The 13,370-nt window shown below is 39.5% G+C and overlaps 1 protein-coding gene across 3 annotated transcripts in view; it reads left to right on the forward strand.

The window, feature by feature from the left end:
* Nucleotides 1–13,370, forward strand: part of LOC103977826 (DNA polymerase lambda) — a 28,031-nt gene that overhangs the window by 2,427 nt on the left and 12,234 nt on the right. For all 3 annotated transcript variants that reach the window (XM_009393460.3, XM_009393459.3, XM_065098809.1), the window contains 4 exons: nt 1,487–1,852; nt 2,726–2,819; nt 2,893–3,023; nt 3,971–4,033. In XM_009393460.3, the coding sequence (XP_009391735.2) occupies nt 1,487–1,852; nt 2,726–2,819; nt 2,893–3,023; nt 3,971–4,033 (654 nt within the window). The remainder of the gene's footprint in view (nt 1–1,486; nt 1,853–2,725; nt 2,820–2,892; nt 3,024–3,970; nt 4,034–13,370) is intronic.

Genomic DNA, 13,370 nt, shown 5'->3' on the forward strand with positions numbered 1-13,370 from the left:
CATTTATTAATTAAAATTTCAGTTAAAGTTTCATCTATGTTGTTTAAATAATTTTGATTCCAAATAAGTGGCATTTTTTGTAAATTCTATGAGGAATAATTTTTGTAGTATTATAAATACTTAGGATTCATGCTTTAATAATTCTTGTTGTATTATTAATATTTAGGACTCATGCTTTAATAATTCAATTAGATACCAGGGTGCATTTATATATTTATATTTATCTACTGACAGCTTGCGATATGCATGTGAGATTACTGATGCTACAGCAATACAAGAAATACATTGAAGTAAAGCTCACATTAGAAATTACAATTTCAAACTACCATCAATCTTCATTTTTGAAGGAGTACAAAGCATTCAATTAGTCATAAATTTTTTTGGAATCGAAATTCCATTTTTAAAGTATATGAAATAATTTGTAGAAGTAGAACAGTGCATTTGTTAACATGCTGACGACAAAATGATTCTGAATATCTTTGTTCTCCATCTGTTTGTATCTGTCCTTATTAGAGCTGTTATTATATATATACAACCATATGAAGGCTTGGTTGCCAATTGCCATCAGTCTTTGTTAGGTATTATGTTACTGACTTTATATATACTATCATGATAGTACAATTCTGATTTAATCAAATAATGTAATTCTGTGATATTCTATCATGATCACTGCATAATCTTTTTTGGTTTTGTTTTGTGGAGAAGAGGATCTGCTTGTTCTTTTATCATGATCTATGATATAAAATATTTCAGTATCATAATGTTATTCCATCAATTAGAAGTTTATCTACCTCTACTAGCTTTATACAGATTTATCAATGAGCATACATTTTTCATGTTATATCTAGCATGTATTTGGAAAATGAAGATACATAATTGTTTGCACAGTGTTCCTTTTGCAATTTATTGTGTTTTATTAACCATTCACTTGATTGGCTTGATCTTTCTGTTGCAATAAGCTGACCTCAAAAATAAAAAAAAAGAATAAATGCTTAACCAAACTAAGAGAAACTATCAAAGCATTACAACTTTCTTGCATTAGTTGATCATGATACTGCACAACTTTCTAGGATATCACAGTGCCAACTCGAGGATCATATCAGGGATTCTTTATATGATAGAAAGATTAAAATTCAAAATCCAATCATTGCTGCATTACTATATCTAATTTCTTTAATGGGAAGATACCAGAATTTTTGTTGATATACTGGTATTTTGGTCATGTTCTTGAACTCTTTTGTTGGAAGTAATCGTGAATTCATCATGTTGTTTTCCTAACACAATTGATCCCTAGGAAAAATGTAGGTTCTGTATTTTCAAATTTTCTTTTATCAATTTTTGCTGGATACTGTCTACATACTGCTTTTAAAAATTATGAAATGCCTCTTTTGGCTTTTTGTATCTCGTATTGTAACTTAAATGGAAATTTATACTTAATTCATCATTAGCTATTCTAGAACATCTTATTTTCAAAATGCTGCTGCAGATTTTACTTCATTATCAATGGTTAGAGAACTGTCTAAGATTAGGAGAAAAAATAGCTGAAGATCCATATGTGCTGAAGTTTCAAGGTGTTAATAGATCAGATAAGCACTCTGGCAAGATATCTCCTGAACCATCTGAAGCTAGATATCCTGATGATGAGCTGTCAAGCCACAAAAGGATCAAAGTTTCCTTTAAGGTTGTGGAAGGATCAAGCATGGAAGAAAATAGAGCCAAGAAAGCAGACTCAACTAGATCAGAAAATCAACACTCTGGCGTTCATGGTCAAGTTGAGGGTCCATCAACGAGCGACGACAGCTTACAAGATACCAAACTTGGGACTGATGCTTCTGGTGCACCAACAAACAAGGTGTTTACATTTGGGTTTTTTTCATAGATCTTACTGTCATATGTTTTGAATTAACTTAAGAACAGAAACAGATCATAAGTTAGATCTTCTTCAAATCTTAATTTTGGATAAAACTAGAAGGGAGAAAACATTTACAGAGAAATGTGGTTTTTTTAACATTCCTAAGCTTCTTTCAAATTTTGTAGAAAGTAACACAACAAATTCATGCTAGTATCTTCCTTTCTGTTAAGCCAAGATGATCTTTATGTACCAACTCATGGCTGCTCCAGCCTAACTTTCATCATTGTGCCCTGACCATGCTTCCAAATTCCAGGTCTGCTTATGCAACTACACTGGTAGATTCCCACTGTGCTTTTGACACCAGACTAGGCAACTTTCATCTATTGATAATGTTTTTTTGGGGAAAATCATGGTTGTTTTCTTGCCAAAACATCTTCCATTTCACCAATGTAATTATTCAGTTGCCACTATTGTTCTTGCTGTTCCACCTTGCTATTTCATATTGCATATGTTCTTAATACCAACTTTACCGATGTGGCCCTTGTTTGGCCACTGAATTTAGATTTACAGTCAGTATAGCCTTCTGTATTGTGGCCCTCTCTGCTACCCACTTAAACAGTTTTTCATTATTGTCTTTGGAATATCTCTTTTGCAAAATATTCTTTAATTTTATTCTTGGCAATTATGGACAAAATTCTCCAACAGTGTCACATGTTTTTTTCTTCTGATTTTGATGAAATAAAAATCATCATTTGTCGCAATGAAATTGTTGAGGCAGATCTCAGCAATTTTTATGTTGCTTGTTTGTTCTTTTTGTGGAGACTTATGGAGGATTTCTGCATATCCTAAGTGTCATATCTTGTGTGTTATCAGGCTGATGTGTCTCAGTCACAATCTCCATACAACCCACCAGATCTGAACAGGAACATTACTGAAATATTTGGAAAGCTGATCAACATTTACAGAGGTACAGAGGAAGAGTGTCTGAAATTACACAATTCCTCTCTGTCCTGACACTCCTAATGATTGTTTCTCTGCAGCATTAGGAGATGAAAGGAGGTCATTCAGCTACTACAAGGCCATTCCTATTATTGAGAAGTTGCCTTTTAGAATTGAAAGTGTTGATCAGGTCAAAAATCTTCCTACAATTGGGAAGTCATTGCAGGACCATGTAAGCAAATTCTTTCAATTGCCAAGTAAATTTGTTCAGTATCCATTTGCTTTGTGGGTATGAAGACAATCATGTATTTCTTTTCCAAGGTGATATTCCATACTATTATTAGTTCTGCAGGAACAAGTCCACCTTACTTATTTCCCTATATTGATCTTGTAATTTTTTCTTTCAACGAAATTATTTCATAACATACATGAGTGGTTACTTACCTGTTTATGGCGCTTTGTCCATGATCTTATGTCATGGCAGTTAGCATTAGACTGGTACCGTTGTTACTTGTCTATCCAGGGAGTCAGTGGTTTGATTTTTCTTTAAAAACACTATTTAAAATTATGGTTAGTAAAGGGCTCCAACTTTTGTTTTATGAATTTCTAGTTATTCCTTTCTTCTGAATTCATCTACTTCTAAGTGGAATATTATAAAAAGAATGACATTTATCTTGACCTATGCTTATTGTTTATTAATTTAATCAATTACAAAACAACAATAACAGCAACACTTAGTGTACAACATGCGCTACCATGGAACTTAATATTTGACCTTTGGATTGGTTTCTGACTGTTAGCAATTTTGGAAAGTTTATAGTTATCATTTTCGTTGATTGCACACCCAGAGAGGTTCTGTACTTTCCAAGTTTCTATACAGTCTTTTATATATTTCCACAACCAAATAAAAAAATATTCATTAGTGATTGAATAATTTATTCTGAGTGGCACTGATGTGCTTATATATTTCCTCCCTGATGAAGATGCCTTGCCCTGAAAAGTGAAAAGGAAAAAGGGAAAAAGATACTAGTTCTGTTAATACCAAAAATTTTGTTATTGTACCTGTGTTAAGGACAGTTTCATATATGATTAGTCGGTTGCTATAAAATTTTCTGTTTCCTTCTATTTATTTATTTGTAACTTCATGCATGGCTCAAGATGAATAATTGTGGTTTGCAGATTCATGAAATAGTGACTACTGGAAAGTTATCTAAATTGGAGCACTTTGAGAATGATGACAAGGTAATGATATGCTCCTAACTTCAATATTAGTTTTAACATTCCATGTATACTTGCTTTGATAACAACTAGTTTGCCACTGGAAGGTTAATTTGCATTAGCATATGTTGGAAATTAATACATACTTTTTATTTGGAGGTTGGCACAAAGCATGAGGCTCCTACCAAGGCGGGGTCTGAGGATTTGAGCAGATAGGCTTTGTTTTAACCTCGAACCTATTAATCCATAGATTGTAAAGGAGCAATCTTTAAGGCTAGCCCTTGAATAAACTACCATATCTTCTGCATTATAAAACTCCGTAGACCATTTTAATCTCTAGATTCATTTAGCTAAATTTGGAAAACAAGTCTTGTTTCTTATTATAGCAGATCAAGTGAAACTTACTGTCAAAACATAAAGCTTAGTGTAACTTGTGTATCTTTGTAATCTAGTGCACGTGCTAGAGGTTCGTGTAATATTTCAAGTAAAAATTTTGGCACCAAGGACTATGAGAGATAACGACACGAGGCGCTCCTGAATATTAAAAATTTTAAAAATATATTATGATTATAAATATGATCACAAAAATAAAAATGACACATTAGATTGCAATCCTATAAAGTATCAAATTATATTATCCAAATCTAATAATAAAAATGTCAAAACAAAATAAGAGTAACATTAAATTCAATGATCATCATAATCAAGTAAATCTGCTTCATCAGTTTCAAACTTCTCATCATTTTCCTCTTTCTCATCAATTGATTTATATTTCTCTTGTTAATCTTCATCAATATAGTTTTTTTCCTTTTCAACAATGGTTGGTGGTGAACTTAGGCTTTTATACTCATCTTTGTCTTTGTGAATTGCCTTATGCATATTCTTATTTTTCCAATACCTAAAGCTCTTGTTATATCTCCCTAGGTCAAATTATTATATTTAAATATAAGCTCATCTTCGGCATTTTGTTAGTTAGCATCAATTTCTCCTTACCAACCATTCATTTGAATCATCAATATCTTATAATGAGATTAGATCAATAATATATTGCAAATTATAACAAGTCTTCAGTGCTTGATTATATTTTATATAGACTCGAGCATGTAATCGTTGATGCCCCAATTGATATTTCTTTTTGTATGAATCCGTCATTTATAAAATTAAATATATATTAATAAATCTATTTAAAAAAGAATAGATTAGTTGAAACTAAAATATTCTTATATAGCTACATTCTCAAAGATTCCCTAATTTCATTTAACCAAATAAGCTTCACCATTCAGTTGTAAATTTTAATTTCATTATTAATAATAACACACTATATGTATTTATATGATGTTAATTATATGAAGTTATATTTGGGAATTTAGTTGTCTTCGTTCAAACTTCAAACTATCATATTAATTCATTAGGATTCTTATATAAAGATAATATGTTGCTAATCTTATCTTAAACTTTAGTGCTTAGAACTAATCTTGTAATGTGCTAATATAACCCATATACAATTTCTACATAAAACTCAGTAGTGGAGTTTTTATAAAAGAATTTTGAGTCTGAATAGTGTCTTGCTACATGTAGTGGATTATGAAGTTGACATTCCCATCTTTTGTCTATGATTGTAAATATATCCTTGTGCTTTTCTTTATTTCTACCAAAAGATTTTTGAATCGTTTCCTTGGCTCTATACATTGCTTTATAAATATATCTCATTCTTTTCATTATCTGCAAGCCAAAAAACTCGAACAAGAGGGCTCGTTACTTGTAATGTATAGACCATGATTCCAAAAGGATGACATTAATATAATATCGTTGGCCGTGCTGCCTTTTGCATCTTTTGCTCATTTACTTGTTACCCATTTCTCTAAGGTAAAAATAATTCTAAGGTTATGCTTTTGTCAATGCACACTTTGCAATGTTAGAAATGAAGTAGTAAATTGCATGAGACTATGCCTCACCAATTCTTTGTTGCTTGTAAATTCTCTCATTATATTTAAAACCCCAATATGATTATATAGAAATTCAATGACAAAAATCTCCTTTTCTAAGGTCTTCATTATGTTTGCAATATTTTCAATATTCTCCAACATTAGATCAATGCAATGTGCTGTGCATGGTTTCTAATTTAGAATGATACCGTTCAGTACACAGGGTTTTTAATTTCGAATGATACCGCCCGTGTCGGGCGGTACGTACTGGTCCGACAGCAAATCAGTACGCAGACCGCTCGCTACTGGGCGATACCGTGGATTGGGGCTGTTCTCGCCCCGTTACCAGTTGAAATCGATCGGTGACGGTCAATTTTGACCGTTGCCGTCCACTGCCGGGTGGTATTAGCCGAGGGAAAAGGAAAAAGAGAGAGAAGGAGAAGGAAAGGGAGAACTTGGGGATCTGGCGTTGCTCTCCCTCAACGATCTTGATTCGTCGCCGTTGTCCCTCGTCGGACGCTACAAATGAGATGTCGCCTCCTCGTTGTCTTAGGCAATGAGGCCTCGACGTCGTCGGCGACTTCTCCTAATCCGTGAGGGGAGAAAAAGCCTCGGCGTGGGGAGAAGAAACTTTGGTGATGTCATCGAGGCTTCACGAGGGGACCTCAGTGTCGTCAGCGACTTCTCCTAATATATACAGGGAGAAGAAGCCTCGGTGTGGGGAGAAGAAATGATGCCACGTTGCCTCGACGATGTCGCCGCTTTTTTTATTTTTTTAACCTTTATTTTTTAATTTTTTCATTATATATATATATATATATATATATATATATATATATATATACGCCATATCATACATCTCGGTATACTCGTACCATATCATACCGAGCTGAACTCGATACTCCGGTACGGTACGAAATTACGAACCTTGATACCGTGTATGGAGTCTAATGCAAGTGCTGTCTTTTTACTTGGAGTAATTTACCTAAGAAAGAGGATAATAATATTGATAATACATAAGAGTCACATAGTTGCTTTCGTTCAAATAGGAGACATAGAGTAATTAAAAGTTTTAAACATTCAAAAGCTAAATCTTACTTGTTAAAACATGTTGCTTCTATTGTTAGTTATAAGTTGAAAAACTTTTTGTTCTTCAATTTCTTCTACAAACTTGTTAAACAACTCAAATGTCGGTTCTCCAAATTTCATAAAAGAAGATGCGTCTATTGACTTCACAAACATGGTTCCCAAAAAATAGTTGATTATAATTAATTATACTCGTTTCATCCTTCTCTTATTAATCCAGACATATGACATAATAGAGCAATCATGCTTTGCCTATGTTTCCTTATGACCCTTCAATAAATCATTTGTGTACTTCAACTATTTTTTTAGTAATAAAACTCTTAACTCATGATAACTTAGAGGTTTTAATTCAGGACCACATCTTCCAATAGCTTTAATCATATGTTTAAAATTGTCTAAATGAGAAGCATTAATGGGAGATGCGAGCAATGTGTAGAATCATTCTTGCCCTTATTTTCTTATCACAAGCATCATTTATACCTGTTTATCTTAGTTTTGCTTTTTCTGACCTTTTATAGCTTTTTTTATTCTTGAAACATATACAAGTCTATTGGTCCCCTTTTTTTTGTTGAAGTTTTAGCCTTTTTAGCAATCACAATTTCTTTTCCTTTTCTTTCGGATACTCTTTTCCCACTGGCATCGGCATTTTTTGAATGATCTTCCTCTTCATTATCATCTCTAATATATAGAATATCATTATCCTTAGGTAAAATCAAGGTTCGTCGTACCATGGTGTATCGCTTGATAGTGATTTAAAAAGGCGCTTAGGCGAGGCGAGGCGAGGCCCGAGCGCCTCGCTAATCTCCCAGGCGGTCGCCTGAGCCCAGACGCTTCAAACAGGCGCCACCTGGGCGCTCGCCTGAGCCCAAGCGCTGGGCGCTTCGGGCGAGCGCCTGGGTTAACCAAGGCGACCGAACCAAGATTTTAGGTCTGGTTCGGTCCTGGTTCGGTCTCTGATGGTTAGTTGGTTCAATCGAACCAACTAAAATCGATATAAGTGAGAACCCAACCCTAACCCTCGCCGCTGCCGCTGTCGCTCTCGATCTCGATCTCGATCCCGTTCTCGCTGCTCGCCGTTGTCGCTGCTCACAAACGCTGCCTCTGTCGCCGCTCGCGCCTCCCGTTGCTCGCTGATCCTGCTCCCGCTGCCGCTGTCGCGGCTCATAAACGCTGCCTCTGTCGCTGCTTGCCGCTCCTGCTCCCGCTCCCGCTGCTCGCTGCTGTTGCTGCTCGCAAACGTTGCCGCTGTCGCCACTCGCGCCTCCCGCTGCTCGTCGCTCCTGCTCCCGCTCCCGCTCCCGCTCCTGCTGCCGCTGTTCGCCACTGTCGCTTCTCGCAAACGCTGCCGCTGTCGCCGCTCGCGCCTCCCGCTGCTTGCCACTCCTGCTCCCACTCCCACTCCCGCTGCTCGTCGCTGTCGCTGTCACCGTTGCCTCCTTACACTCCACTGCCGCTGCCGCTTCCTCTTTTCTCAGTCAGCAGGCTCAGCACCCCCTTACACTTCTTCTTATTCTGTTAACAGTATACAGTATACCGTTAACAGTATACTGTATACTGTTAATATTGTTAGGTTTATTTAAAATTAGTAAATTTTAATACTGTTAATAGATTTTCTTAATTTAATAGCATATTTTAATTTAAAATTTTAAATAATTATATTTATTAATTATATTATATTTTTTTTATATTTTAACGCCTCGCTTCGCTCGGGCGTTTTTGGACCTTGGCGCCTTTTAGCGTCTAGCGCTTTTTAAATCACTGTCGCTTGATACGGGCTGTACGTACCAATCCAATAGAGGATCGGTATGGGTAGTATATACTAATTTGTTAATACAATCCACTGTACCATGTGTTGGTACGTATCGTATCGATGGCTGATCGGTGCACCGGTACAGACTGTTAAGGCGAACCATTGGTAAAATCCCATAAGATTCGTTCTTTTTTACCTTTTAATCATTTATATAAGCCGGTAACTCTTTTTATATATCAGGTGGACACTTTTTGCATAGTGATGCATTCTTGAAGTTCCCTACATGATTTACTTTGCATGAAAAATGTTGCCTTTAGTAGTTTTTTTGCAAAAAATTACAAGTCACAACATTAGGATCTTTAGGATCATTTAGATAGTTGCATTTTCAACTGGGATCTTTTCTCGAGTTTTTTGCCGATGATTCTTCTTAATTACTCTCTACACTTGTTATTATTTCCTGAAATATAAAAAGGATCAAACATTGAAGGCGAAATACAATGTTAATAACAACAGATCATGTAGTATGTTGCAAGCCTACTACTATAAGGTGTTGTTTGCCCTAATAGGGTGCTTAAATCAAGTTCATTTCCATCTAATAGGGTAATAGAAATTCCCAAAAGGGTGTTGTTTTGCAAGAAATAAGAGTAGATATTGAAGGTGCGATGTTTGTATCTTCCATTATACTGTTATGTTCTAACTCTTGATAGTGTACCCACCTCAAGGTGCAGGAAATTTAATAAAGTGCAAGAAATAAAAATAGGAAATAGGAGATCCTTAGAGGTGCAGGAAATAGGAGATCATTTGACAAAGTAGTTGTTGTTACCTATAAATTGAGAAAGAGGAGGAGATGGAGTAGTGACCAATTGGTGAAAGGCTGTGGAGTATGGCACCGAGGAAGGCAGCAGTGAACAAAACGAAGGTGGCAATCGACAGAGGTAGTGGTTAGGGTGGAGGAAGGTGGTAACCAACGGCAGAACGAAGCTGGTCGATGACGTAAGCTCACACAGTAGAGAAATGAAGCTATAGACGACAACATAGTGATACGGACTTAGCTGGTTTTGCCTAAGTCGTGCGGCACCCTCGCGCATCCGTCCGCAAAGGTCAGCCTCCCCGAAGCCTCCCATTGTCCCTTAGGACCAACAAAAGAGAGAACGGGTTAAAGAGAACGCCTCAATCGGGATCCACAAGCAAACATGTCCGAAAAACACTTCATAGACAATGCAAATTACAAACAGACTTTACAAGCTCTGAACAGTTGCACAACAAAGGGTAAAATGGTCCATTACAGACCGAAAAGCTCTCGCGCGTGTCCACATGACACAACCTTTATTTACAAGCCTAAAGAGGCCACTAACCTAACTCAAATGGGACTTTGAAGCCTTCGGCCACCCCTTTACATTCTGTACAAGGCATGAACATACCAAAAGACACGGACACATAAGCATTACATCCAACATCTTGTTTAGAAGTTTGTCCGTGACATTCTCCCCCACTTATCCCTTCGACGTCCTCGTCGAAGCCTGTGTGAACACTGCAACTCTTCGCCTTTGCTGAGTCTTCAATCTTCCGCTCCAGCTGCAATGCGCCTCCTGGCTCCCAGCTGCTCTCCGCTGCTGTTTTTGAGTAGTCGACCCTTTAATCCGCCATGCTGCTACAACTCACCAATGACTCTGACTCTGTTGGGGTGTTGGCTGAGTTGTGTTGATCCTTGTTGATTCCTGCGGATCCGCCAGATGAAGGAAAAGACCATCTTTACTGCGCCAGTTTCTCAAAAATTCCAAATGCTGCTTGAACTGGATGGATGCTTGTTGGAGCTTTAACGAGCATCGCCTCGCAAACTTCTGAAGTTTTGGGTCCTTCCTCCACAAAATCTGCTCATTGACTCTTCTTTCAGTTAGTTGTCACATCCAAGTAGGTTCGCATCACTTCCGCTTTCGATTGGCATTTCGTTGGGAAATGAAGTGGACAATCTACTCTCAGTAGCACTAATCACCGCTGGTGAGGATTTGACAACTATTGTCTTCCGTTATCTTTGAAGGGTCTTTGAACTTGTGCAGAGCTCCTCTGCTGGATAGATAAGAGAATTGGGGTACTCGGTTTCGCCCATTCTCTTAAGAGTTGAGAAGGTAAAGGTTACTTGATTTCGCCTGCCTCCTCGAGGTTGTACTTCATGCATCGAGCTGGTTACTGGTCTTCGCCTGCTCTTTGCTCACACTTCTGAAGCACTTGAAGTGTTTGCACTCCTTGCGTTGAGTTAGCTACTGTGATTCACCTTCTCAATGCCATTGAACTTCTGGAATGCAGGAAGTTTTCACCCCAACTTGGAGTAATTCTCTGATAGATGAGGTCGCCTCTAGGATTGTACCGTCTTCTCCATCAACCCTGCCGCCTACTCCACTGAGTAGCAAAGTTGCAGCACCGCGTACTGCCTGCTTCGTTCCTTGGTCGTGCACTCTTGCATGACCCGAAGTCCTTCACTTACGGCTATCTTGATGAGAAACTTGTTGACACCGGTCTTACGAAGTTTCTTGGCCTCTGCCCTTCAGCCTTGTCTCGGTACTTGGAAATTGTCTCTGCATGCTCCACCTCCTCGGCCCCTTTCACGACCAAGCGCTCTCCCTCCATGAGAGCAAGAGATCAATGACTTATACGGAAGTCCCGCCTCTGCGGTACCATGGCGCTGCCATGTCCATGGCCCTACTATCCGTCGCCTCGCATCTGCATCCCTTTTCTTCACGATCAGTAGATATGTCTTCGTGGCACTCCTCTGAGTCCACCTCCATTCTAACTGATTCTTGATTTTGGGTAGCTAAGTCCCTCTGGACTCGTCGTCGCTTCCTCGCCCCTTTTGACCTCCTGCTTCAACACCTCTGTGTTCTCCAAGCAGTCTGTTTGGTCGATGGAAAGACAGACTGCAACTCCCATGGATGGCCTCTGCCATCTCCTTAGCTTCCTTGGTAGCAGCGTTCGCTTACTCGACCTTGTCCTCTGACTTGTCGGGCTCCCTTAAGCGAATATGAGCTCTGGAGTAGTCCAACTCTCCAGCTGCTTCGATCATACCTCTGCATGATCAAGTCCCTCCCATGGGACTCACTGGTACTTGCATTCGAACTTTTCCCTTGGTGGAACACAGCCTTCATATGCTGATGACCAAGGTTTTCATCCGATGCAAAATTCGATGCACGCACGGAAGACCCGCCTCTACGGTACCATGGCCTTTACTCCTTGAATCCATAGCCCTTCTTGCCGTCGTGTTGTTCAACGAAGTGGAGCTCCCAGTAGCTCCCGATCATACCTCCGTATGATCTATCCCTCACGGGACTAGGTTGTGTGTATCGCATTGCCACGAACTGTTCCACCACGGTCCGCTGCACCATGTCGCCTCCTGGTGACATCTCCATTGCATTCTGATCCTTGTGGAATAAACTCGAATTGTGAACCCTCCATGTGTGGCCTCTGCCAATACATCGCAGGGTCTCTTCCACCTTCGATTTTGTTCGCTCCTTTGGCAATCGACCTTCATCCACCCACTCCTGGGTCACACCTAGATGAAGCACTGCTCCAGGACAGTCCGTCGCCTAGTAGCTCCCGAAGTCCTCCGACTTCACTATAATTTGTGCACCATTGTCTGAATCCTAGGCCTCTGCCCCTACCAGCACAATCTCCGCTGCGCACTGCTTCCTTCATGACAACTTGAATAGCAACACTGTGGCATATTCTTCAAGAGTAACCGCCTCTGCGTCCTCTTGCCCCGTGCTAAGGCCTTCTGAACCCAATTTTGCCTCCGCAAATTGAGTCGCCTTAATTCCTCCATCAAATGCTCCTTCGAGATAAGGTGCATGTGCCCAGAAGCTCCCTTCGTCTTTGGCACCATGCAAGATGAGTCTGCTCCGTCAGAATGAAGGACCCATGGAACAACATGATCCTACCTTTGCCTCTGCAAGAGTTCATGTCTTTGACCTCTGTCTAAGGAAAGCACTGTGCTTCTGCTCCATGTTCCAACTTCTCTGCTGGCTCTCTTCATGCGGCTTGGGTACTTCGCCAAGTTACACCCAAGTTGCTCCGCTCCTCGTTTTCGCATTAAGTCGATGGTGGCCCTCGTGCCCACCATTCCACGGGTCAACCCTCCCTTGAGTCCGATCTCCGTATCGACTCTAAGTGTGCCTTCATTTAAGTTGCTTCAGGTCGCTCCCCCACTTGATCTCGCAATGTATCCACCAATGCATTCTCTCGAGCGAGATCATGCAACGACTCCTCGCCGCTTGCTCAGTCCATCGAGCTTCGTGGAGTTGTTGTTTGTTGAGGCACTCCTCCTCAACATGTGAGGTCCATCTCCCATGATTCTCCCTCTGGAGAGCCGAGACTTATCCCTCCTAGATAACTGTCCCGTTGGAGCAACATCTCTCTTCGTTTTGGAGACCACCATCCCCTTGGACTACTCCGATCTACTGAACAAACTGTGCATTGTTCTGCCTATTGCAAACGCACTTGCTAGATTGCGCCTCCACGTCAATACAGCCACCGCTGCACCCCTCAAGGCCTAGCAACATGCTGAACTCGTTGCACACTTCAGCCTCCTACGGATGTATCCTTCACATGC

This window comes from Musa acuminata, chromosome BXJ2-3, assembly GCF_036884655.1.
Source record: "Musa acuminata AAA Group cultivar baxijiao chromosome BXJ2-3, Cavendish_Baxijiao_AAA, whole genome shotgun sequence".
Taxonomy (NCBI): Eukaryota; Viridiplantae; Streptophyta; class Magnoliopsida; order Zingiberales; family Musaceae; genus Musa; species Musa acuminata.